The following is a 25,718-nucleotide window of genomic DNA, read 5'->3' on the forward strand; positions in this document are numbered from 1 at the left end:
ACACACACAGGTTATCCTCTAATCTATACACATACAAATGTAAAAAAAAATTTTAAGAAACATAAATAAATAAATGAAATGCATGCATGCTAGTAATCACCTTGCTTTCTTCGCTCTTAAAAAAGTCCAGGATGCTCTGTTCTGCCTAGGGAATGGTGCCATCCACATACAGATTTTTACCAGCACAATTAAGACAATCAAGAGAGTCCCCAAACAGATTTGCTCAGAGGCCCATTTCTAGGTGATTCTAACTTCAGCAAGATGACACTTTAACCATCACAACTGATACTTTCTCTGTTAAATCTTCAAAATTACTTTAGAAGTATGAGAGCTGCTAGTCGGCAGAGATGAAGCTTCTAGGTTGGTACCAGTTTGATTTCTCCATGACTTATGGCTCAAGGACATGGTGTCTTCAACAACAGTCTCTTATCAAGTTCTGGAGAGTAGCCAAGAGCAATAGCAACAGCTTGTAATATTTAGGGGCTAGGGATCTATGGAACCCCACTGACTAACAACTGAAAAAGAGGTAACCCATATAGGGCACTTGGCTTTTTATTTGATAGCCTATGGGAGAGGCACTGCTCTACCCCCTTAGGGTAATACCATTTACTTTTATATATGTATATTATACTTTAGGAAGCTTCTACAGTAGGTCTCCTTTTTTTTTTTTTTTCGAGAAAGGGTCTCCCTGTAGTCCCTTCTGGCCTGGAACTTACTACGTAGACCAGGTTGGCCTCAAACTCACAGAGATCTGTCTCTGCCTCCCAAGTGCTGGGATTAAAGGCATGCACTACCACGCCCAGCTTCCCATATGGATTTAAAAGTCTTTTCAAGGCGGGCATGGTGGCGCACACCTTTGATCCCAGCACTCGGGAGGCAGACACAGGCAGATCTCTGTGAGTTCAAGGCCAGCCTGGTCTACATAGTGAGTTCCAGGACAGCTGGGGCTATAGGGAGACCCTTTCTCAAAAAGACCAAAAAAAATTATTTTACATTAGTTATCCCTCCCCACACTCTATTTTCTACCTTCCCTGCCTATCTATACACACTGTTGGGGGAGAAAAGTAATTTTGAGTCTTAACTGGCCATGAATCCTGAGAGCCATAATAATGACTGGCCTGGCAAGGTATGCCCACTGATGCAATAGTGACATGAATGTTTTGAGAGTAACCAACTACTCCCTGATTGGATTTAGAGACCTCTCTACAAGGTGGAATCATACCTGGTACTGTTGACTGGGCCAAAAACCTATGGCTGGCTAGGTCATAGGCCCTAGGGGAAAACTTAATACTAAAAGTGTTTTAAAGCAATTTTTTGGGTTTTGTCTACTGCTTTTTCTAATATCAAAGTATATGTGCTCACTTGAAAAGGTGACAAATTTTATACATTCCTTTATTCTAAGTAAATAAAAGTGTTGCTCAGAAATAGGGATGTAGAATAGAAGTAAAAGATCAAAGGCAGCAATTATCCTTCTGTTCATCTTGCTATTCTTTCTTCTTCCAGCATCCCTCCCTCTCCCAGCCAGACCAGCGCTACAAGTCATCATCTGATTACTCTGATCGTGTGTTAACACCCGCATGGTGATTTCTGTTTTTAATTTTTGTGTGTGTATTTGTGTGTAGAGGTCAAAAGTTGACACTGAGCCGGAGGGGGGGGGGAATTCTTCTTCAATCGTTCGCCACTTTATTTGCTAAGGAAGGGTCTCCTGCCAACTTTCCCCTGGAATCCTATGTCTCTGTCTCCTGAGTGCTGAGATTAGGGGTGGTACCACACCAGCCCAACTTTTTACATTAGTTCTGGGGATCTGCACTACAGTCCTAATCAGGCAAGACATGGTGGTATAACTCTTAATACTAGTACTCTGGAGACTGAGGCAGGATAGAGATTTTGAGGCCACCCAGAGCTACACAGTGAGACACTGTCCCAAAAAATGCAAGAGCAAAAACAGGAAGTAAAAGGAAAAAATGTACTAAAATTGACATTATTTTTATTGTTTTGGGTCTATGTACCTAAACATTAAGGCCTTTACTTACTGCTCTCTCCAACTAAGCATACACTCTATTTCATAAATAACAACAAAAACCAGAAAATTTCTGAACTCCAAGGGAATTATGTTCAAGCAAAGGGAGGTACACAACTGAAATCCCAGCATTAGGGAGGGTAGAGGCAGTAAAATGAAATGTTCAAGGCCAGCATTACTACACAGGGAATTTGAGATCAGCCTGGGCTACATGAGACAATGTATAAGAAAAATAGAAAACAAAAATCAGGTATAAGCAAAAAAGAAAATAAAAATCATGCACTCTGATCAATGTAGTTAATTTTAAAAAAGAAGTTGAGCCCAACAAAATGGCTCAGCATGCAAAACACTTGCAAGTCAAAGTTGGACCTCCCAGACCCCAAGCTGCTGTGCAGCAACTTCCTCTGAGATAAAAAAAACACTCTATCTTGAGGTTGAAGAGATGGCTAAACTGTTAAGAGCACTGACTGTTCTTAGAGAGGAACTGGGTTTGAATCCCAGAACCTACATGGCAGCTAACAACTGTCTGTAACTCCAGTTCCAGGGAATCCAATGACCTCTTCTGTCCTCCTCGGGCCCTACATGACATGGGTACACTTACATACATGCATACATATAAAATAAAAATAATAAAATATTTTTTTTTTAAAAGATCTCATTGCTGGGCATGGTTGAGCACACCTTTAATCCCAGCACTCGGGAGGAAGAGGCAAGCGGATCTCTGTGAGTTCAAGGCCAGCCCGGTCTACATAGTGAGTTCCAGGACAGCTGGAGCTACAGGGAGGCCCTGTCTCAAAAAGACCCCCCCCCAAAAATTTTTTTACTACTATTATGTGTACATATGATGTCCACATGTATCATGTACTTGATCAGTGTGGGTATGTGTGCCACAGTGCATGTGTGGATGTGTGGAGGTCAGAGTACAATGCTTGGGAGTCAGTTTGCTCCTTCCTCGATGGGCTCCAGGGATCAAACTGAAGTTGCTGTTTGTGTGGCACACACATTTACTTGCTGAGGCATGTCAACATTCTGTTCCTTGTCTTTCTGAGACAGGGTCTCCCTGTAGCCCCAGCTGCCCTGGAATTTGCTATGTAGACCAGTTAAATTCCATCTTGGAGGGAAGTGCTTTAAGATACAGGATATTTTAAGGTAAGTGAAACATTCCATACCCCAGGGAAACTTCTTAAGCTCAGGAAATAAGCAACTCAAATGTTTCAGAAAGTCCCTGTAACTGACCAGATTCATTAAGGCTCTCCCTCTGTAAGCATAAGCTGTAAGGACTGCTGAGAGACATTCAGACAAGATGAGTCACCTAGAAAAGACAGAGACCAACCAAGCTGGAGATTCAGACCAACTGAGCTGCCTGGAAAAGACACCTGTAGGCTCTCTACCGTTGTATAGTAGGCCCCAGGTTTCCATCTTTTGTGAGCTGTATTGCCCATGCCAGGGTAGCCTTTTGGTTGATACAACTGTCTTGTGAATCATTTCGGCTCCTGTAAGCAACATTCCTCAGCCATACTCCTATAAATAACCCCAATAAAATTCACTGGTTCACCTTGGAGGTACCCTTACTTTGGTCTGTCATTAATTCCCCATCTCTGAGGAGATGCCATTTGTTCACAAAGCCCCAGGAATGATGTTTCAATACACACATAAAGGTAGAAAAAGAGAACTGATTCCATGAAGTTGTCCTCTGATCTACACATGCACACTGTAGCATATTACACACACCCAACACAAATTTTTATTTTATGTGTATGAGTGTTTTGCATGTTGATATGTAAGTGTGCCCATATCATGCAATGCCCACAGAGGTCAGAAGAGGGCATCAGATCCCCCTGGATCTAGAGTTACAGACAGCTGTTACTCACCATGCGGGTGCTAGAACTGAACCTGGGACCTCTGCAAGAGCAGCCAGTACTATTAACCACTGAGCCATCCCTCCAGTACCTCAATGCTGGGAACTGAACTGGGGTCCCATGCAACAGCAGTACACACTCAACCACTGAACCATCTCTCCAGCTTACAAATTTATCTTTTTTTTAAAATACTGTATTTATTATTTTTATTTTATGTGTATGAGTGTATTGTTGGCATGTAAGTGCACTTGTGTCATGCAATGCCCACAGAAGTCAGAAGAGGGCACTGGATCTCCTGGACCTGAAGTTACATTATGAATGGTTGTTAGCCATCATGTGGGTGTTGGGAATTGAACCTGCAAGAGCAGCCAGTGCTCTTAACCACTGATCCATCCAGCTTTCAAGCCCCCAAATTTTATCTTTTTAAGCGAATAGATTCTTTTCCATTTTCCTATAACCTCCCAATATAAATCTTAGACTTCAGAAAATAAATTTCCAGTTTGACTAGGAACGGTTTTTTTCTTTGGTCATTTTGAGACAGGGTCTCCCTGTAGCCCAGCTGTCCTGGAACTCACTATGTAGACCAGGCTGGCCTTGAACTCAGAGATCTGCCTGTCTCTGCCTCCCAAGTGCTGGACTAAAGCCATGTGCCACCACATCCAGCCTTCTTTTTTTGAGAGGATATTCTTTTTAAGGGAATTTAACATGTCTCAAACAAGTAAATAAATACAAAAAGAAATTTGATGGGGAAGAACATGCTGTAAGAGAAATACGATAGTTGAAATCAGAGTGGAGAAAAAGTCACAAGTTTATCTGACAAAGTGACTTAGAAGCTAAAGCCTCAAAGACAGGAAAGAGCATGGTGTGGTGGCACACATCTTTCATCCCAGAACTTGGGGAGGCAGAGGCAGGAGGATTTCTGTGAGTTTGAGGCTAGCCTGATCTGCACAGTTTTTCAGGTCAACCAGAGCTGTAGCTCCAGAGTTAGATCCTGTCTGCAAAAAAGGTAAATAAACAAAAATTTAAAAAACTAGATCTACAAAATTTTAGGGATGGATTCTTCAGGCACAAAGAACTGAAGCAGAAATGCACTTGGCTGCTTGAATTTAACCCTTCCTACTTCACATTTTGTTAACTGTGTATCTTCAACTTACACTAAGGTAAGAGGAGAGAGATGGGGTACATAACCTACTTTATGGTTAACACAAGAATAAAGTCAATTGTGAAGCTCTTTCTACTAACTACAAGGCTAATTAAAACAAGAAACAGCAGCCTATAAGCCCAGCACTCTAGAGGCTGAAGCAGACACAATGAGAGTATAAGTGAGGACTAGGTTGCAGGTGGGGGGTGGGGAGGGAGGGTAGGCAGCACACAGGTAGAGAGACAGACAGAGATACAGAGAGAGAAATGAAAATTATTCTAGATTTACAAGAGAAAACAAAAATGTTACTACTCTAAAATATAAGGACCACACGTTTATCTTCTTTTAAGATTTATTTTTAGTTATGTGTCTGTGTGTGGGTGCCAGAGGAGGCCAAAGGCATTGATTTGATCCCCTGGAGCTGGAGTTACAGGCAGTTGTGAGCCCCGTGACATGGGTGCTAGGAACTGAACCAGATTCCTCTGCAGAAACAGTACACCCTCAACCACTGAACCATCTCTTCAGCTCACAAATTTATCTTTTTAAGTGAATGGATTTTTTTCCCATTTTCCTGTAAACTCACAAAATAGATCTTAGACTTCAGAAAATAAATTTCCAGTTTTGTTGGGGGCTGGTTGGGGGAAGGTTGAGACATGTCTCACTACATAGACCAAGATGACCTTGAACTCACAGAGATCTGCCTGCCTTAGCCTCCTGAGTGCGGAAATTAAAAGGAGTACTTGGATTAAAAGTGTTCACCACACCAGATTGTCAATGTTTTTCATTCTCTTCCCCAAATTAAGTAACTTTTTGACTCTATGAGAATGCAGAAGTTTATATGCATTAAACTGCCTCTCAGCAATAACGTGAATGTATATTCCATAATATATTTAATGCAAAGTAGTACAATGATGGTAAAACAAAGCTAATCCATTGCATAAATGAATACTTGCAAAACTAGTTACTAAAGTAACTGAGTGGTTGCTAGGAAGTCACGCAATGTGAAACGACACATCGTACTTCTATTCTCATAGCATCTGCTGGCTTTGCTATCCTGAATATGAACACATTTCTAAATATAAAGGCCTTTTCATTACCCTGGCCAGGTCCAACTCCAGGTTGCTAGCCTTCTGTGATTAAATCAATTCATTCTCAGAATCTTTAAATTCAATGGCTTATGATTTTTCTCCAAAGAATGAAAAGGGTAAAACATAGGTAAGATTTGTTTTCCTTTTTTTTTTTTTTTTTTTTTTAAACAGAATCATTAGAAGTAGCAGAGGTACCAAATAACAACCATATCATGTTGCTACTCTCCCATTCCTCCAAGAGTTTTTAAAAGTTCCTTACAGAGAATTTTCATAATGATACATAACCTCAACCATTATTAAGAAAAAGAAGAAACTGGAGACATCAATCAACACTTACTAGCGCTTGTTGCTCTTGCAGAGGACCCGAGTTCAGTTCCTAGTACCCACATCAGGTGGCTCACAACCACCTCTAACTCCAGCTGCAGAAGCTCTAATGCCCAATTCTAGTCTCTGCAGGAACCCACATATACAAGATATATACTCACACAGATACGTAAGTAAAAATAAATACTTCTTAAGAAAAAGATGCAAGCCAGGCGTGGTAGCACATACCTTTAATCCCAGCACTTGGGAGGCAGAGGCAGGCAGATCTCTGTGAGTTCAAGGCCAGCTTGGTCTACATAGTGAGTTCCAGGACAGCTGGGGCTACAGGGAGACCCTGTCTCAAAAAGACCAAAAAAAAAAAAGGATGTAGTCAAGATCTTTTTAATGTTCTCCAAGCTGATCTACATTTATAAGGTATGTAGTTTTCTGCCAGGAGTGATGGCACATGCCTGTGTTCCCAGCACTCAGGAGGCAGAGACAGGAAGATCTCCATGAGCTCAAGATCAGCCTGGTCTACATACTGAGTTTCAGGCTAGCTAGTGTTGCATGGTGATAACCTTTCTCAAAAGCAAATTAACTGGGCTGGAGAGATAGCTGAGTAGTTAAGAGCACTGGCTGCTCTTGCAGAGGACCTGGGTTCACTTCCCAGCACCCACATGGCAGCTAACAACCATCCCAAACTTTAGTCCCAGAGGATCTGACACCCTCTTCTGGTCTCAGACATTGCATACACAGGTACACTTACATACATGCAGGCAAAACACTCATATACATAAAATAAAAATGAATAAAATCTTTGAAAAATAATTTTTTTAATCTTTGAAAATTTTAAAAACATAAAACCTATGAATTGGTGGAAAATTTAACAACATATCACACATAAAGCGAGATAAGCCTTGGATAATAACATCATGACTGATAATAGCTATAGCCCCCTTTATACACATGCAGGCAATACACTCACACACCTAAAATAAAAATAACAGACCTTTAATCCCAGCACTCAGGAGGCAGAAGGCCAACCTAGTCTACAAAGTGAGTTCCAGTCCAGCTGGGGCTACAGGGAGACCTGGTCTCAAAAAGACCAAAAACAAAAAGAAATTTCCCGCTAAAGCATAAACTGCCGAACCTGAAACATACCAAAGATGACCGCAATTGTTAGCGATGTTTGTGGAAGTCACTGACATAACCAACCTCTTACCTAATCTGAGCTCTCCGAAGTTCCCACACCCTATCTTCTTGCCAACCCTGAAGTTGGGTCCCACCATGAGAACCCCAGAGGATGTTGAGGTGCCAGATGGTCGGGAGCAGTGTGTACTCCTCTGTGCCATAGTTTTAGTTGTCCGTTGTCTTTCATCCTTTTCCCTACTAGAATGGTCCATGATCTACACCCGTCTATGAACAATGAACAGCCTCAGTGTGTAAACTTCTCTTCAACACAGAAGTATGTCCAAATCAACAGCAATCAGAGAATGAAAAGGAGTTTTGGCACCATATTTATGCTTCTCATGCAACTCCAAGAGATGAAAAACCATTAATTAGTTCTGAAGAGCATGTAGTCTGTAGGTCTCAGGCACAGGAGAACATTTTATAACCTGGGTAAAAAATCAAGAAAACATACAGTTAAAAAACAAATCTTAAAGGAAATTGAGAAACTCACTACTAATTTAAATGGATTCTATCCAACGATGAGCAGCAGATCGTCTGAGTTTCCTGCAATAGGCTTTACTTTTGTAACTTTTAAGTTAGGCCTCGTGGATTAATTATTCATGGCTTAGAAGACTGAAAACCATGGAAACTAAGGGAAAATGCAAGCATTTAATATGAAACATTTTCATATAGTAATGTCCATGTAATCAAAAAGAAAAATATTTTTTAATTATTCACTGTGTAACAGAAGTATGTAAAACAGAAAGGGTTAAAGTCAACATAAATAAATTGCCCACAGCTTAACTTAAAAAGGTCTTTTTAAGTTTGTCCGGAACTTAGAGAAATAAGGCTATTCACGGTCTCTCCTCCCTGTCCCCACCACTTACTGCACACTGGCAACAATCATGGAATCCAAAGTGACAAGTGCCTCCAAGAAGCCTACACTCACGCTCTCAGCCATGTCCTTCTCTCCAAATGCCTCTTTCTCAATTAATCCTAATGCTTAAACATATTAAAGTGTATTTACTAAAATCCCAAGTCTGCATTTTTAAAAAAAATGAATGAAAAGGTAAAGACTGGCATGATACTTTTGTAAGGGATTTTTTTTTAAAACCCTACTTGGTACTGAAAGCTTAACTTTTGCCCTAGCTTTTGCTATGGACTTAGCATGCAAGGGTAGGGTAACTGACAGAAATCCTTTGTAGAAACCCAAACTGAAAATAAAGCCAGAGAACTAAAAATCCTAACCCTCATCCCAATAAAAAGTCTGCAGTATCCCATGTAAAAACTGAGCCCCACACAAAAGTTTACAAGATCATTTTATTGCTATATTTGATAATTCATGTATCAGCGATATTATGGTAAGTTTTGGATTTTGCCCATGGTGCCTTGGCCCATTACTCCCATGGCCAACATTCCTTCCTAAATGATTTAGAATAATGGAGCTCATTAAGCCTCAGAAAGCAGGGCCTCTATCTGACTTTTAATCTCTTTCACCTGATCCTTTTCTCCTCATGGCAGATCAAAGGAACTAGAATTTTTTTTCCAAAAAGGTGAGCCATGCGAACCAAAATGTCTGTCTTATATTTCCCATTTTTGGAGCTGCTGACCATAAAGAAATTCTCAGCCCCACCTTGTTTGACAGTAGACCATAGAGACACCCCTGCCCCTCATTTCATGAAAATCCTTATTTCTTATGCCAGTAAATCCTACTTTAAAAAAAATTCCCACTAAAGCATAAGCTGCTCAACCTGAAACAACAGAAATGATAGCCCCAACACCCCAGAAGAGAGAATGCTGCAGAGGTCAAGATGTTTCTAGACAGGCCTCACTAGGTTTCCCACTATCAGTATTAGATCACATCCTGTTCTTTAATTCATGACAATGCAAATAAAATCTCCATAAATATCCAAAGGGGCAGATACGTGTAAACACTGAGGTTCCTAGAGGCAGCATGCTCAGAGAGGGCATGAAAGCCTTACACCCCTTCCCAAATATCTCACCATCTCTTCACCCTGCACCTTTTGTAATATTCTCCATAACAAATCAGAAAATGATGTTTCCATGAGTTTTAGTTTTGTGAACTGCTCAAAACAAATGAATTCAGAAAAGGGAGAGGGAAGCTAGTTATAGCCAGTTGTGTCAAAAACCACTTGCGAAACAACCACAAACTTCCAATTGTAGTAAGGGCAGTTTTAAGGACTATGTGTGCTCAACTTATAGGACCTGATGATGTCTCAAGATTTGAGTTGAGTTAGGACACCAAGATAGTGTCTGATTTCTACTGAATTCATTGCTTAACTGTTGGTGGGTAGAAATCTCCACACCTCTGGGGTCATGTAAGTCTTCTCTGTTTATTATGGTGTGGTGTATGAACAAAATATTCTTTTGGAGGGGTCTTTTTGAGACAGGTTCTCCCTGTAGCCCCAGCTGGCCTGGAACTCACAAAGATCCGCCGACCTCTGCCTCTGGCATTAAAAGTGTGCGCCACTGTGCCTGACAAAAGAAAACATTCTCAAAACATTCTTTTTTTTTTTGCATGTGTGTGGTGTGCATGCATGTATGGGGATGCATGTTTGTACCTGTTATGTGTGAGTGTAGAAGCTAAAGATTGACACCGGGTGGCTTCCACAATCAAACTCCACTTTCTTTACTGAGGCAGTGTCTCCTGCTGAACAGGGAGCTCACCAATTCACCCGTTTAGCCAGCCAGCTTGCCCCAGGATCCGGCCTCTGCCTCCAGGCACTGGGATTACAGGCTGGCCACCTTGATCTCCTGGATTTTTTATGTGTGTTCTGAGAATCCAAACTTGAGTCCTCACAATTGTGTGGTAAGCACTGTATTCACTGAGTCTTCTCCCCAGTCTCAAAAAAAAAAAAAAAAAAAATCTATGATTAATCACCATTCACATTTTAAACATACTTACAGTTCTATTTTCCTGAAATCTTTAAGACTTTTAAAGATTTCGACAGAGCAGAGTGAGGAGGCTGTGTCTGGCTGCCGTTCTCATAGCTACTGCAGTACATTGAGCTCTATACAGACAGTGCCAGGTCAAGTGAGAGCCAGACAGGCACTGGGCGACTCTGTGCCTCGCTGAGGAAAAACAACTAAGAAGCCAAGACGCAAAATGTCATTATATGCATTCTTTGTGCAAAGTTGCTGGGAGGAGCACAAGAAGAAACACCCAGACGCTTCTGTCAATTTCTCAGAGTTTTCCAAGAAGTGCTCAGAGAAGTAGAAGACCATGCCTGCTAAAGAAAAAGTAAAGTTTGAAGACATGGCAAAGACTGACAAGGCTCATTATGAAAGAGAAATGAAAACCTATATGCCTCCTAAAGGGGAAACAAAAAAGAAGTTCAAAGATTCCAATGTACCCAAGAGGCCTACATCCCCTCTCTTCTTGTTCTGCTCTGAGTATCTCCCCAAAATCAAAGAGGAGCTGGGCTTATCTATTGGTGATGTTGCAAAGAAACAGGAAGAGATGTGGAACAACACTGCTTCAGATAACAAGCAGCCTATGAGAAAAGGCCACTAAGCCTGAAGGAGAGTGCCCCTCAGACCCCCTCCCTGTCCTCTGAAAAAGAGCTGCCCTCCACCTGACTCTGGAAATCCCCTCCACTGTTCAAACCCTTTCCTGGTACATCTGTTTATGGTTTCTATGGAAATGGTCCAGGGGCAGAAGAGGAAGAACGTTCTGCCCCAAGTAAGCTAGCCAATGGCTGCATAGGTTAAGGCTCTGGAAATCAGCCCTAGATTGTTCAAATCCTTTCCTGGTTCTTTTGTTTATGGATTCTATAGAAATCCCCTGCTCTGTGGTTTTTGTGCTTAAAAGGCCTGTGTTTCCACAGCTTTGGGTCGCAGTGTAGCTCCTGAGCTTGCCTACGTCCCCGGCCAGTCAGTTTCAATAAAGCAGTTAAGTTCTCCTGAGTCTCAAGTGTCCAAGTGGTCAATTCAGGGAATTTTTCGGACCCTGAACAAGCCGAAGGAGACATACAAATAGGATACTGCTGCCTACAGAGCTAAAGGAAAACCTGATGCTGCAAAAAAGGCAGTTGCCAAGACTGAAAAGAGCAAGAAAAAGGAAGATGAAGAAGCTGATGATTAAGTTTGTTCTAGTACAGTTTTTTTTCCTTGTCTATAAAGCATTTAACCCTCCTGTACACAACTCACTCGTTTTAAAGAAAAAAACTGAGGCCATGCATGGTGGCGTACACCTTTAGTTCCAGCACTCAGGAGGCAGAGGCAGGTGGATCTCTGTGAGTTCAAGGCCAGCCTGGTCTACATAGTGAGCTCCAGGACAGCTGGGGCTACAGGGAGACCCTGTCTCAAAAAGACAAAAAAAAGTTGAAATGTAAGGCTGTAAGACTTGTTTTTAAACTGTACAGTGTCTTTTTTTTCCTTTTTTTTTTTGTATAGTTAACATACTACGAAATGTGTCTTTAGATAGCCCTGTTCTGTCCTGGTGGTATTTTCAACAGCCACTAGCCTTGCCTGGTACAGTATGGGGGCTATAAACTGGTGTGAGAATTTAAAGCAGGCTCTTGGTGCACAGCACAGATCAGTTATCTATGGGGATGTAGTTTTTTCATCTTTAGTTGTCACTGATGCAGCTTATACAAAAATAACTGTTCTGTTAACTGAATACCACTCTGTAATTGCAAAAAAAAAAAAAATTGCAGCTGTTTTGTTGACAATCTGAATGCTTCTAATACAATCTTTTTTTTAGTAAAAAAAAAAAAAAAAAAAAAAAGATTTCTAATTTCCTAATAGTACAATCACATGTATTAAGTTGTGAGCGAGCTTACTATACAATGGGCACATACATACTTGCAGTACAACAGTAGTTAAAATAAGCTTATTCTGCATTTTTATGTTATTTTGCTTTCCTATATTAACACTGTAATGTGAGGGGCTCAGTGGTTAACAGCATTTCCTGTTTTTTCAGGGAATCCATTTTTGGTTTCCAGTACCCACAAGACATGGATTACAACTGCCTGTAACTCCTGCTTCAGGGGACTTGACACCCTCTTCTGGCTTCTGTGGGGACCTTCATGTACACACACATATCCCTAACACAGACACATGTAATTAAAATTAAATTTAAAAAATTTTACTCTGTGAGTCTGTGAGTTTAAGGCCAGCCTGGTCTACATAGTGAGTTCCAGGACAGCTAGCTGAGGCTATAGGGAGACCCTGTCTCAAAAAGACCAAAAAAAATAATAATAATAATTTTTTTTTTTTTAAATCACAGTGCATGGTGGCCCATGCCTTTAATCCTAGCATTTGGGAGGCAGAGGCAGGCAGATCTCTGTGAGACTGAGGCCAGTCTGGTCTACATAGTAAGTTCTAGTTAAGAGCACTGGCTGCTCTTGCAGAGGATATGGGTTCTGGTCCCAGCACCCACATAGTGGCTAACAACCATCTGTAACTCCAGTTCCAGGGGAATCTATCGCCTTCTTGTGACCTCTGCAGGCACTGCATGACACACGTGTGTGCAAATATATATACAAAATATGGACTTAGGGCATGTCTGTGGAGCATTCCCTTGACTGCTAATTGATATAGAGGGGCCAAGCCCACTGTGGGTGGTGCCATTCACAGGCAGATGAGCCAGCCAATAACTAGCATTCCTCCATGGTCTCTGCTTTAGTTTCTGTCTCAGGCTGCTGCACTAAGTTCCTGCCTTGACTTCCTTCAATGATAAACTATAACCTTTAAGATAAACACTTGCCTCCCCCTTAAAAAAAAAAAAAAGACAAAAAGACAACTTGAGTGACAACACAAAGTGAACAATTATTGGATTTCTATTTCCTATTTCTCCTTATTTCTAACCGTATCCAATTTCCTCTGATTAACTTTGTCTTTTATCCACATCTCTCAAGCAGTAATAAGAAAAGGCAAATAAAATATTAAGAGGAGAATAAAACATAAATTTATTTTTTGTTTTGTTTTTGTCTTTTTGAGACGGTCTCCCTGTAGCCCCAGCTGGCCTGGAACTCACTATGTAGACCGGGCTGGCCTTGAACTCACAGAGATCCACCTGCCTCTGCCTCCTGAGTGCTGGGACTAAAGGTGTGCACCACAATACCCAGCAAAAATCAATCCATCTTAATTGCAGAAGACATGTCTGGCAGCTATATTTTCTTCCTTCATATTACAAATTGTTTCAGGACACAAATAGAATGTGCCTTAGCCCACACAAGCATTCAAACAATGCTTCTACCTTCATAAATTATCAATAGTCTGCCGGGTGTGGTGGCACACACGTTTAATTAATCCCAGTCCTCTAAGACAGGCCCAGCCTGGTCTCAAAGAGACCAAAAAATCATCATCATCATCATCATCATCAATAGTCTGATGGCCTCATTTACAAGATTTGGAAACCACTATTTTACTTCTCTTCATATTTTTCCATTTCTGTTTACTCTTTTTCCTTTTGAATAAATGGAGGTTATTTTTGTAATGCTTTTCATTAACTTTTCTATTGTACTTACATTCAAGTAACTATTAGTGGCAACTCTCATTATCCAAATAGCCTTGACTGTATGAGAAGACTATACATACTAGTCTAGAGACCTCTGAAAAGTAAAAAAATTCAATTAGCTGGGAAAAGGATGCTGATAATACCTACTTGTAAAACAAAACAAAACAAAACAAAACAACTTACTTCCCATAAACATGTTAAAAAACTTGCATTTAAAATGTCAATTATCTATGGCTGAAGAGATGGCTCAGCAGTTAAGAATACTTGCTGTTCTTCCAGAAGACAAGGGTTCAAGTCCCAGCACCCACATGGCACCTAACAACCATCTGTAACCATCCAGTTCTAGGGGATCCAATGCCCTCTACTGTCCTCCTCTTGCATGACACAGGTGCACTTACATACATACAGGCATAAACTCATACACATAAAATAAATCTTTTAAAAAAATAAAGTGTCAGCTGGGCGTGGTGGCATCACCTTTAATCCCAGCACTAGGGATCCCCCTGCCTCTGACTGGGCTTAAAGGCATGTGCCATGACACCAGGCCTGATACCTATTATCTCAGCACTCAGGGAAGACAAGGGGGATGAGTAAGTAGTTCAAAGTCACCCTCACCTACTTAGAAAGTTCAAGGTTCAAGGCTACCCTGGGATACAAGAAGCCCTGTCTCCCTGGTGGCACATGCCTTTAGTCCCAGCACTTGGGAGGCAGAGGCAGGTGAATCTATGTGAATTCAAGGCCAGCCTGGTCTACATACAGAATTTCAGGCCAGCCATAGCTAAAGGGAGAACAAATAAAATCCTACTTCTCTATCCAGTACTCTAATTTTTTTGTTGTTGTTGTTCCATAATTTGTCACTTGAAGCCCTTCAACAGCATCTCTTTATTTAAATTTGTGCCTGAAAAAGTTAGTACATAAACACAAACTTAACACTTAGGACAGTATCTTACCTCTTTTGCTTGTCTTTAAGATACAACATACTCTGTCCTTGGTGAAACCTTTTATAACTGATTCATCATTAACATTTGAAATATCACTGTCCATATCATTGTTTAACACCTATTATATACGTAATACATACTCCAGTATTGAATGTGATTATCAGTCTTTAAAGTTAGGAAATTTGTCACATCTTAAGTTTCTTACATATAATTAATGCTTTAAATTTTTAAATAGTTGGGGCTGGAGAGGTGGCTCAGCAGTTAAAAGAGTACTGACTGCTCTTGCAGAGGACCCGGGTTGGATTCCCAGCACCCACATGAGGGTTAACCATCTGTAGCTCCAGTTCCAGGGGACCTGATGTCTTCTTCTGACCTCCAAGGGTATGGCACAACATGGGTGCACTTACATGCATGCAGGCAATATACTCATACGCATAAAATATTAAGTAGTTATTATAATGGTCTTGTTTGATGGCACTTTCCATAAAAGTGTAAGGACCTGAATTTGAATTCCTAGAACCAACATAAGGCCAGACCTGATAGTGTATACACATCTGTAATCCTAGCTTGTCTACAATGGGATGGGAAGCACAGACAAGAGAATCCCAGAAGCTTTCAAACCAGCTAGCCCGGCACAGACAATGCTGACAAATACACCCTGTCTCAGTCAAGTAAGAATTCTAGGACCAACACCCGAAGGTGTCCTCTGACATCACTCTGGGGTACACCCATGCCTGCATGACACACCCCCATACACACAATTTAAAAGAATTTTTCTTTTAAGACAATTTCCCCATAGCCACAGCTGGCCTGGAACTTGCTATGGAAACCAGGCTGGCCTTGATCTCACAGTGATTTGCTGGCCTCTGCCTCCCAAGTACTGGGATTAAAGGCATATACCACCGAGTACTGGAAGGCAGGGTGGGTCATATCTATAATTCTAACACTTGAGAAGAAGTTAGAGGATCTTGAGGTAGAGGCTAGCCTAGGCTACAAAAGGAAACCCTGTCTCAAAACAAAATGAAGTATCTAGCATTAATTTATTTAAGTTTATTAGTCTGAATACAGGTCAAGATTTCCATTTCACAGGGATTTTAAATTATTTGTTTATAGTTATTTGTTGATAATGAGAAAAAGTCAACTTAACAACCAAATCAAATAGAACATACAAAGCAAACATTAAGTTATAGTTTAACCTTTAAAAAAATGGCTTCCAGACTAAGGAATACAGACCAATCATAGAAGACTTGCCTAGCCTGGGAAAGGTTCAGGGTTGAATTGAAAGGATCTTAAAAAAAAAAAAAAAAAAAGCTTCCACTGGTGATAGTTCATGCTTTTGGATTGCATTGAGGCCACTCAGGTCTACATTACCAAGTCCCAGGCTAGCCAGGGCTATATAGTGAGAACCTGTCTCAAAAAAAAAAAGAAAAAAAAATTGGGGGGCGGTTTCCAAGGACAACAGAAGACAAGAAGCAAACCTCATGCTTCTACTTTCTTAAATTACTTCCGCTCTTTCATTTCCATTAGAAAAGGGGGAGAGAAGGGAAAAATTATATAAATGCAGTAAGTAGGTGTTTATTTTCTAGTAAATAAGCTATTTTCATTTTTAAAAAAATACTTTAATATTTTTATTTTCTGTGTATGAGTGTACTACCTGCATGTATATAAGTGCACCCATGTTGTGCAATGCCCTCAGAAGTCAGAAAAGGGCGTCAGATCCCCTGGAACTGGAGCTTACAGACAGTTGTTAGCCATCATGTGGGTGCTGGTAACCAAACACCAGTCCTCTGCAAGAACAGCTCTTAACAACTGAGACATCTCCCCAGCTCTTGTCAGTTACTTATAATATATGTAATACAGTATGTGAACACACATATTTGAACTTTTATAGACATTATCAGCAAGTATCTTAAAAAACTTCACTTCTAAAGTCAACCACAGTGGGACACACATATAATCTCAATACTTGGGAGGTGGAGGCAGAAAGATTAGTAGTTCAAGGTCAGCATCTATAAAAGGGAGAAAGTTTGAAGTTGGTGTGGGCTACAGAAGATGCTCTCTCAAACACAAAACACTAAAAACAATATTCCCCAAATACTATATATAGGACAATTCAACTACAAATGAAAGGCTAAATCGGTTTAGCTAGAACAAAACAAAACAAAACAAAAACAAACAGCAGGGCTCAGTAGTCTATACCAATCTAACCATTTTTATTTCTTACATTTTTTTTCACATTTCACATTTAAAAATTCACGCTCAGGGGACTAAAGAGATGGCTCAGACGTTAGGAGTGCTTGCTGTGCAGTCATGACCGGAGTTCAGATCCCAACACCCCATAAAAAGCCAGGAATCCTGCCAACACCTGTAACTTAGTTCTGAGGCAACCGATTCCCTCTTCTGGCCTCCGAATTTGCAGACATACACCTACACTTACACTTACACAGAGAAGCATGAACAAATGAACCTTTTGTAAAACTAAAGAAAAAAACTCATGCTCTCAGTTCCTAGACCTCAGAATGTAGCTCAGTGGTAGAATGGTTGGCTAACAGGCCCTGAACTCAAACACAGTTGGAGATTTCAAGATGTTATAATAAAATTCTAATAATCATGACACTGGTCAAAGAATAAGCAAATCTTTGAAATAGAAAAGAAAGCCCAGAAGTAGAAGTAGATCCACACAATTACAGTCACACTGATCTTTCACAAAAGAGCAAAAGAAATTCAATGGAGAACAGAGCATTTTCAAGAAACAGTGTTAGAAAAATTAGACATTATCTGTGTGTATACTTGCACACGCAGACACATTCACACACATAGACACATAAGGACATAGACACATATTATATCCTTCCCAAAAATTAACTAAAAAGTGGATCACAGATATATACACAAAACACAAATGTACACAAGCCCTATAAGACATAGAAGAAATTTAAATGGCCTTGGGTTTGGTAATAACTTCTTACACATACCACCAAATGAATGATCCATGAAACTGAACTTAATAAAACCAAGAATTTAATTAAAATTTGGAAGTTAAAAACCTTAACTTTAGTCCCAGTACTCGGGAGGCAGAGGCAGGCAGATCTTTGTGAGCTTAAGGCCAGCCTTGTCTACATAGTGAGTTCTAGGCCAGCTGGGGCTACAGGGGACTAAGGAGCATCTCTCAAAATGTCCTATGACTGTGGTGAGTCACCTGTCCTCTTGATCAAGGAGGCTGAGGAGACCCCACCAGATGGACTCGAACCAGTGTCCAGTCTACAAAGAGGAGGGTCAACACAGAGGAAACATTTCCTCCATGTTTCCAAGTGAAGCCAGCCACAGTAGAGCAGGACCTTTGACTTACTTGCACATAGATGGAACTGATAAAAGAAAGGAGCCAAAGGCTCCTCCCAGATCCATGTGACCCCTGAGGAACAGATCCTTGGACAACCTTAAGAGTAAAAATAAATTGGTTTATCTGGGCCAACCGTATGGTCTTAAACACCCAAAAGGAAAGTATAACCAAAGATTAGAGGGATCAATATAATTCTCTAAGAGCCCATGTGTATAGCTAAAGGCAACATAACAAGAAACAATGTCAGATAGGAGATACCTTCCTTTGAGCTGTTGGACAGGGTGGCCCAAGAGACTCCCAGACAGTAACCCAGCATAGAACTGGAAAAATGAATAGCAGACCCCAATCTTATCTATAGGAATATTGGCAACTGATTGCTGCTAGATGAAGAAGAGATAATCTTCCTAAACAAGGAACTCTAGATAGGCTGACTAGATTCAGCAGATGGACAAGCACTGGGGAACAGGTGGGAGCACTGAGAATACAGTGGACAGTAACAGGGATGACAGAGTATATAGGCTGCAGGAGGGGAGGGGAGGGGAGGCTATGGGAGGGTGTCATTTGGGATGTGGGTATATAGATGTATAAGACTGGGATGTTCTATATGAAATACACACACACACACCCACACACACACACACACACACACACACACACACAGACACACAAATCAGAAAATTAGCCGGGCGTGGTGGCGCACACCTTTAATCCCAGCACTTGGGAGGCAGAGGCAGGCAGATCTCTGTGAGTTCAAGGCCAGCCTGGTCTACATAGTGAGTTTCAGGACAGCTGGGGCTACAGGGAGACCCTGTCTCAAAAAGACCAAAAAAAAAAAAAAGTAAATTAAAAAATTGGTTATATTTGAGGAAGAAGCATAAAAATTTGCTTCATGTTAATTAGTAGATATGAAAAACATTACCATTGAAATCTATCTGATGACTTTATAGCCATACTCAGGTGCCAAGGATCTCAGAAAGTAACGGACTGTTGCTAGTAATAATCAGATATATAGAGATTAGAGACACATGTGTACACATCTAAGCGTTAGTTGCATTAAAAATGAGTTGTTCTAGGGCTGGAGGGATGGCTCAGCGGTTAAGAGCACTGACTGCTCTTCCAGAGGACCCGGGTTCAATTCCCATTGCATTAAAAATGAGTTGTTCTAGGGCTGGAGGGATGGCTCAGCGGTTAAAAGCACTGACTGCTCTTCCAGAGGACCCGGGTTCAATTCCCAGCACCCACATGGCGGCTACGAACTGTCCTTAACTCCAGTTCCAGGGGAATCTGAAGCCCTCTTCTGACCTCTGCGGCATTGCACAACACAGGTGCACTCACGTAAATGCCAGCAATACACTCATACGCTAAAAATAATAAAAAATTTGAAAAAATAAATAAAAATGAGTTTTTCTATATCAAACAGTATATTTTAAAATGAAATGGAGATCTGTTTTAAAGGTTAAAACCTCATTCAATTTTATGTCTTATAGGGTTTATACTGAATATAATGTATTGTATTAATGCTCTATTCCTTAAACTGTGAACCTAAAAATTTATAGCCATTTTGAAAGAAATGCATCTAAGCTCTGGAAATTCTTATTGAATATGTCAATACTATTGTAATGAAATGCTCCTTCTAATTTTGTGGTTATTAAATAAATAATTAAAAATATTCATAATAATCATTGCTGTAATAATTATAAGTAATTATTACAAAATATTACTGATTCATTCCCAAATGAAGAATGTTTTCTGCTTCATTTTACAGAGCTGAGTACCTTGACTATGCTGAGGAACTACAAACTATTTTCCACAGCAGTTGAACCAGTTTACATTCCAACAAGTACTGTGCCAGGGTCTCCCCACCCTCTCGCCTGCACTGCTCTGTCTTTAGGCAATCATCCTAGAGTGAATGAAGTGGCCCTCACAACAAAGGATATTGACCATCTTTCCATGTGCTTATTGGCTGTTCATATGTGTTTTGGGAGAAATGTCTATTCAGATCCTTTGTGTATCTTAAAAATTGGGTTATTACTGGGCATAGTGGCGCACGCCTTTAATCCCAGCACCTGGGAGGTAGAGGCAGGCAGATCCTTGTGAGTTCAAGGCCAGCCTGGTCTACATAGTGAGTTCCAGGACAGCTGGGGCTACAGGGAGACCCTGTCTCAAAAAGACCAAAAAAAAAAAAATTGAGTTATTTGTGTTTTTATTATACAGCTGCAGTTGTTCTTTATGTATTCTATATCCAAGTCCCCTATAAGATGCATGATTTACAAAAAAAAAAAAAAAATTCTATCTTGGGGTAGAGAGATTGCTCAGCAGTTAAGAGCATTTGCTGTTCTACCAGAAGACCCCAGTTCAGTTCCCAGCACCCACACTGGGCAGCAGCTCATAATCACATATAACTCCACTCTAGGGGATTCAACATGCTCTTTTGGACACCACAGGCACGAACATGAACACACACACTTAAATTTTTTTTAATGTTGTCAGTTAACCAAAACCAAACTCCAAGGTGAGGGACTGAGGAGATAGTTCAGTGTTTGATAAAGCACTTGCCCTCCAGGCATGAGGACAGGCATTCTGATCCCCAACACCCAAGTATATACCAGGTGGGTCTCATAGCCCACCTAGAACGATCTGGAACTCCGAGGCTCAGAAGGACCTGAGACAGGGTATCCCAAGATCAAACTCAATACTAGACAACCCAAAAGGATGGCTCTGGAGTCAACTGAGAATGCCTCAATGAATAAGGACACCAGCCTCAGGCCTCCACATGCACACTCAGACACACACTTACATGTACATCCCTCCCCTCACACAACACACAGACAAAATTTTTTTAAACTGTATGATGAAAATTCCCCACTTTTATACCACCAACTAGCAAAACAAGTCTACAAAACTGCTTACCTTCTCATCTCAAAGGGGCGCCTAAGGCAAATTACTTAATAAGGTTCACTGAATTCCCTCTTTCATCTGCAACTTCACTCTCTTCCTCTCCTCAGACTTCTACAATCAAATTTGAGCATGTTTAAAACCTTTTCATTTAAAAAGACATGCCATGACAGTTACCCCCTGGTCATCACTTCCTATCCATTTACAATTCTCTCCTACAAAGTCCTTCATAAGTCCGTGAACTGTCCTCACTCGCTGTTTCTGTTTCCACAGTCTGAACACTTAACAACTGGGTTTTTAATTTTTCTATCTCCTCAAACCAACTAAATCTTTCTCCTTTCCTGGTAAATCATTTATTTGAGGCTAAACCAAAGAACACTTTGCAGCCCTTATCTTTTTTGGAATGCTGAGAATCAAACCTTAGGCCTCAAGAACAGGCCTTATCATCTTCATCTCCAGGCCTAGTCCCTTCATCTTTTCTGTAATAAATTCTGTCTCCCTTGAGCTTTGAGTTGTCACTTTTTCTGGGTTTTCTTCCTACCTTGGTAACTGCTCCTCATGCTCTTTGGAAACTCCTTGACTTGTTTTGTCTTGTTTTGGAAGGTTATTTTGAGGCAAGAATCTTACTAAGTAGTGCTACCAGAATAGCCTCAGACTTGCAATCCTGCCTCAGCTCCCACCACATCTGCCATGCTTCACTCTGCCTTAGGTTCATTTCTTCACAATACCAGCTCAAGCTTGTCTCTCGTCACTTAAAGCCACTCTCATGGTTTCTAGACATGCATTCATTCAGCAGATATGCACTAAGCATTTACTATGCAAAAGGCAGTTTTCCAAGTTCTTTGCATTGTTCTAAGCACTCACCATAGGTCATAACATTATGATGACTCTAATTCATATCTAAGCCTGAGATCTACATATTTACAGCAGATTCAATTCCTCCAAACACAGAAAGTGCAAACACCTCAAATTCAATAGTATCAATTCAATGTATTTTCTACCTCGCCACTACAAGAAAGCTCAAACCTTTCTTTTCCTAGTATTCTTATATCAATGAATAATACAACTATCTATCCAATGGCTCAAATGTGAAACAGTCAAAATCAACTCTTAAAAAAACATTCAGTCTGGGGCTGGAGAGATGGTTCAGTGGTTAAGAGTAATGACTGCTCTTGCAGAGGAGCCAGGTTTGATTCCCAGCAATGATACGATCTTCTGGCTTCTGCAGGCACTGCACACATGTAGTGCACATACATAAATGTGGACAAAACACTCATACACATAGAATTAAAAATGCTGCTTAAAAAGTTCATACTCAGGGCTGGAGAGCTGGCTCAGTGGTTAAGAACACGTGCTATTCTTGCAGAAGACCCAGGTTCGAATCCCAGCATCCACATGGCAGCTAACAATTGTCCATAACTCCAGTTCCAGGGAATCCGGCACCCTCTTCTGTACTCCTTGGGCACTGCATGACACGGGTGCACTTACCTACATGCAGGCAAAACACACATATAATCAAATAAAAATAGTAAAATTCACCTATTTTAGATGGCATGGAATAAGAGACCATTGGAGTCTGAAAACTAGCAGGTCATGGTGGGAAGCAAAAGCAGAAGCAGATGAGGCAGCATGATTTCAAGTGTGAGGTCAGTCTGGGCTTATACTTTTGGATGAGCATGGTGATTCTTGCTTGTAATCCTAGCACTTAGGAGGTGGAAGAAGGACAATCAGTGGTTCTAAGAAGTTGGAGGCCAGCCTGGGCTACTATGAGACCTTGTCTCAAAAAAACAAAATGAAGGGGGAGGGAAGAGACAAGGAGGTTAAGAGAAGAGAGAAAGAAAAGGAGAACTAAAGTTCAGGAAAATAGTTTTATTTTATATTGAATCTTAAGTCTTATCTGGGAGATTCTGTGACATCAATATTTTAGTTCCTGTGTATTTTTCCAGGCCACAAAGAAACAGCCTAAAGACCAAAGACAGAAATGAGCCTTTTTTTTTTTTTTTTTTTTTTTTTTTTTTTTTGGTCTTTTTGAGACAGGGTTTCCCTGAGCCCCAGCTGTCCTGGAACTCACTATGTAGACCAGGTTGGCCTTGAACTCACAGAGATCGCCTGCTTCTGCCTCCCAAGTGCTGGGATTAAAGGCATGCGCCACCACGCCCGGATTATCCAATAAATTTTAAGCTAACTTTTTTTCCTTTATAAACTTTCATGTTTGATTGTGTCAATTTATACCTGTCTTTCAACTAACAAAATGTTACCTATACTAAATGGATAGAACTCTAAGAACATTAAAAGTAAATAAATCTTTTTTTTTTCCCCAAAAACTAGTTGAGTGACACTGTTAAGAGTCAATGGCCTTTTCCTGACTGTGCCTATACACACCTGTAACCCCAGAAATCAGAATGCTGAGGCAGGAGTTCCATGAGGCTGAGGCTAGCCTAGATTAAAAAATGAAAAAGCGGGGGGGGGGGGGGGGGGGGACCCACCTGGCAGCTGGGATGCTTGAACTCCAGGTAATGCTGAAATGCAGTGATTTATGATCTGCACCATGCTAAGGTGCAGGTTTTTTTGGTTTTTGAGACAGGGTCTCTCTGTAGCCCCAAATGACCTGGAAGTCACTATGTGAACTTTCCAGCACAGCTGTAAATGGGAGGGCACCCACCCTTCTATAAATAAACTCCGACCCTATGCTCTGTTAGCAAGCCCAATAAACTCATTAGTATTTTCCAAAAAAGAACAGAGCTAATGGAAACCTTCGTTAGTCCATCATTCCTTTGATCTTTGATTTCTCATTCTTATTTCCTCCCTTTAAACTTCATTGTATATATATTTTTTATGCAACCTGCTTCAAGCAATTTCTGAAAAAGTGTTAAAAATTGCCTCATACATAGGTCCTTATATACCAGAATGCTCAAGTGTTTTAAATACACGCATTAAATCCTTCCACAAGCCTACTATAGTATCATCATCATGTCACAGTAAAGGAAACCAAGGTACATAAGATCACAAAATCGAACAGCAATGGAAAAGGACATCTGGCAGTCTGTTACAACAGTGTCTGATTTATACTACTATGCATTTATAAATGCTTTCCTGATTATCAAAACCTATAAGAAGTGTATCATTGCCCTAAGACTACACACTTTTTTTTTTTTTGGTCTTACTGAGACAGGGTCTCCCTGTAGCCCCAGCTGGCCTGGAACTTGCTATGTAGACCAGGCTGGCCTCGAACTCACAGAGATCCGACTTCTTCTGTCTCTGGAGTTCAATCAATCCTTAAGATTCATTGCTGACTATGCAACAAATACAGATTATCCCAAGAAAATTCTTTTAGGAAATAGGTGTATATTTTCATGTGTAAGTACATTCAGATTATTGTCAACACAATGCTGTTGAATTATCATGAAAATTGTTAGGGGCAATAGAGATGGCTCAGTGAACGTTAAGAGCACTGGATGCTCTTGCAGAGGACCCAAATTCGAATCCCAGCACTCATATGGTGGAGCCTAACAACTGTCCTCCAAGGGCATTGCATGACACGGGTACACTTACATACATGCAGACATAACACTCATACACATAAATAAATCTAAAAGAAAATAGTTATCATGCAGTCCAATGCTTTGTAGCATGTGTGGAGCAGGTGTCTTTTGAACACATAAAAGCATCTGAACTTATGAGAATTTAATGCAGGAGTTACTGAAAGACTCCCTGGGTCCTTTCAATTTTTGTGATATTAGGAACACTATTTTTGGTGCAACCATCCTTTAGCTGAGTATTTATTTTAAAAAAAATGAAAGTTCCTCTTAATGACAATAGAACATATGAAGTCAAGTGGTCTTCAATCACATTTTATCTTTCTTGAAGAAAGTCACAACACATTATCTGGATGAAGAAAATGTGGTACATATACACAACAGAATTTTATTTGGCTGTAAAGAGTCAAATTATGACATTCACAAAAAAAAAAAAAATGGAGGGAACTGGAGATTCTCAAGGCAAATAAAATAAGCCAGAATCAAAAAGACATAAATGGCTTATTTTCTCTTGTATGTAGAATATAGACTTAAGTACATACAGGACATGAAAGTAGAAAGGGGACTATGAGGGAAAGAGGTCTACAGGTAGGGAGGGGAGAGGAAGTAAGAGAGGATAACGCAATATATACAATGAAAAGAGAAGAAGAACTTGGCAGGAGTGATCAGTAAGAGGAAGAGAGGAATTCCTGAACAGGGGACAGCAGTAGAGGAGCCAGTAAGAACAAAATACAATGACATCTACATATAAAAATTCATTTCTGCCAGGCGTGGTGGCTCACGCCTGTAATCCCAGCACTTGGGAGGCAGAGGCAGGTGGATCTCTGTCAGTTCAAAGCCAGCCTGGTCTACACAGTGAGTTCCAGGACAGCTGGGGCTACAGGGAGACCCTGTCTCAAAAAGAACAAAAAAAAAATTCATTTCTTTATATTCTAACCAAA

The 25,718-nt window shown here is 40.5% G+C and overlaps 1 protein-coding gene and 1 pseudogene across 5 annotated transcripts in view; one reads left to right on the plus strand and one right to left on the minus strand.

Moving 5' to 3' along the window:
- Csnk1g1 (casein kinase 1 gamma 1) overlaps positions 1–25,718 on the minus strand; it is a 165,548-nt gene that overhangs the window by 110,468 nt on the left and 29,362 nt on the right. For 3 of the 5 annotated variants that reach the window (XM_017798997.2, XM_008836295.3, XM_029564986.1), the window contains exon 2: positions 7,634–8,027. In XM_017798997.2, coding sequence (XP_017654486.1) covers positions 7,634–7,814 — 181 coding nt within the window. In that variant the 5' untranslated portion in view covers positions 7,815–8,027. Of the gene's footprint in view, positions 1–7,633; positions 8,028–10,163; positions 10,446–25,718 lie in introns of those variants that run through there. The other 2 variants (XM_029564984.1, XM_029564985.1) reach the window with 2 other exon arrangements.
- LOC108491011 lies at positions 8,924–11,686 on the plus strand (annotated as a pseudogene).

Source organism: Nannospalax galili, unplaced genomic scaffold (assembly GCF_000622305.1).
Source record: "Nannospalax galili isolate Female #2095 unplaced genomic scaffold, S.galili_v1.0 scaffold54, whole genome shotgun sequence".
Classification (NCBI taxonomy): domain Eukaryota; kingdom Metazoa; phylum Chordata; class Mammalia; order Rodentia; family Spalacidae; genus Nannospalax; species Nannospalax galili.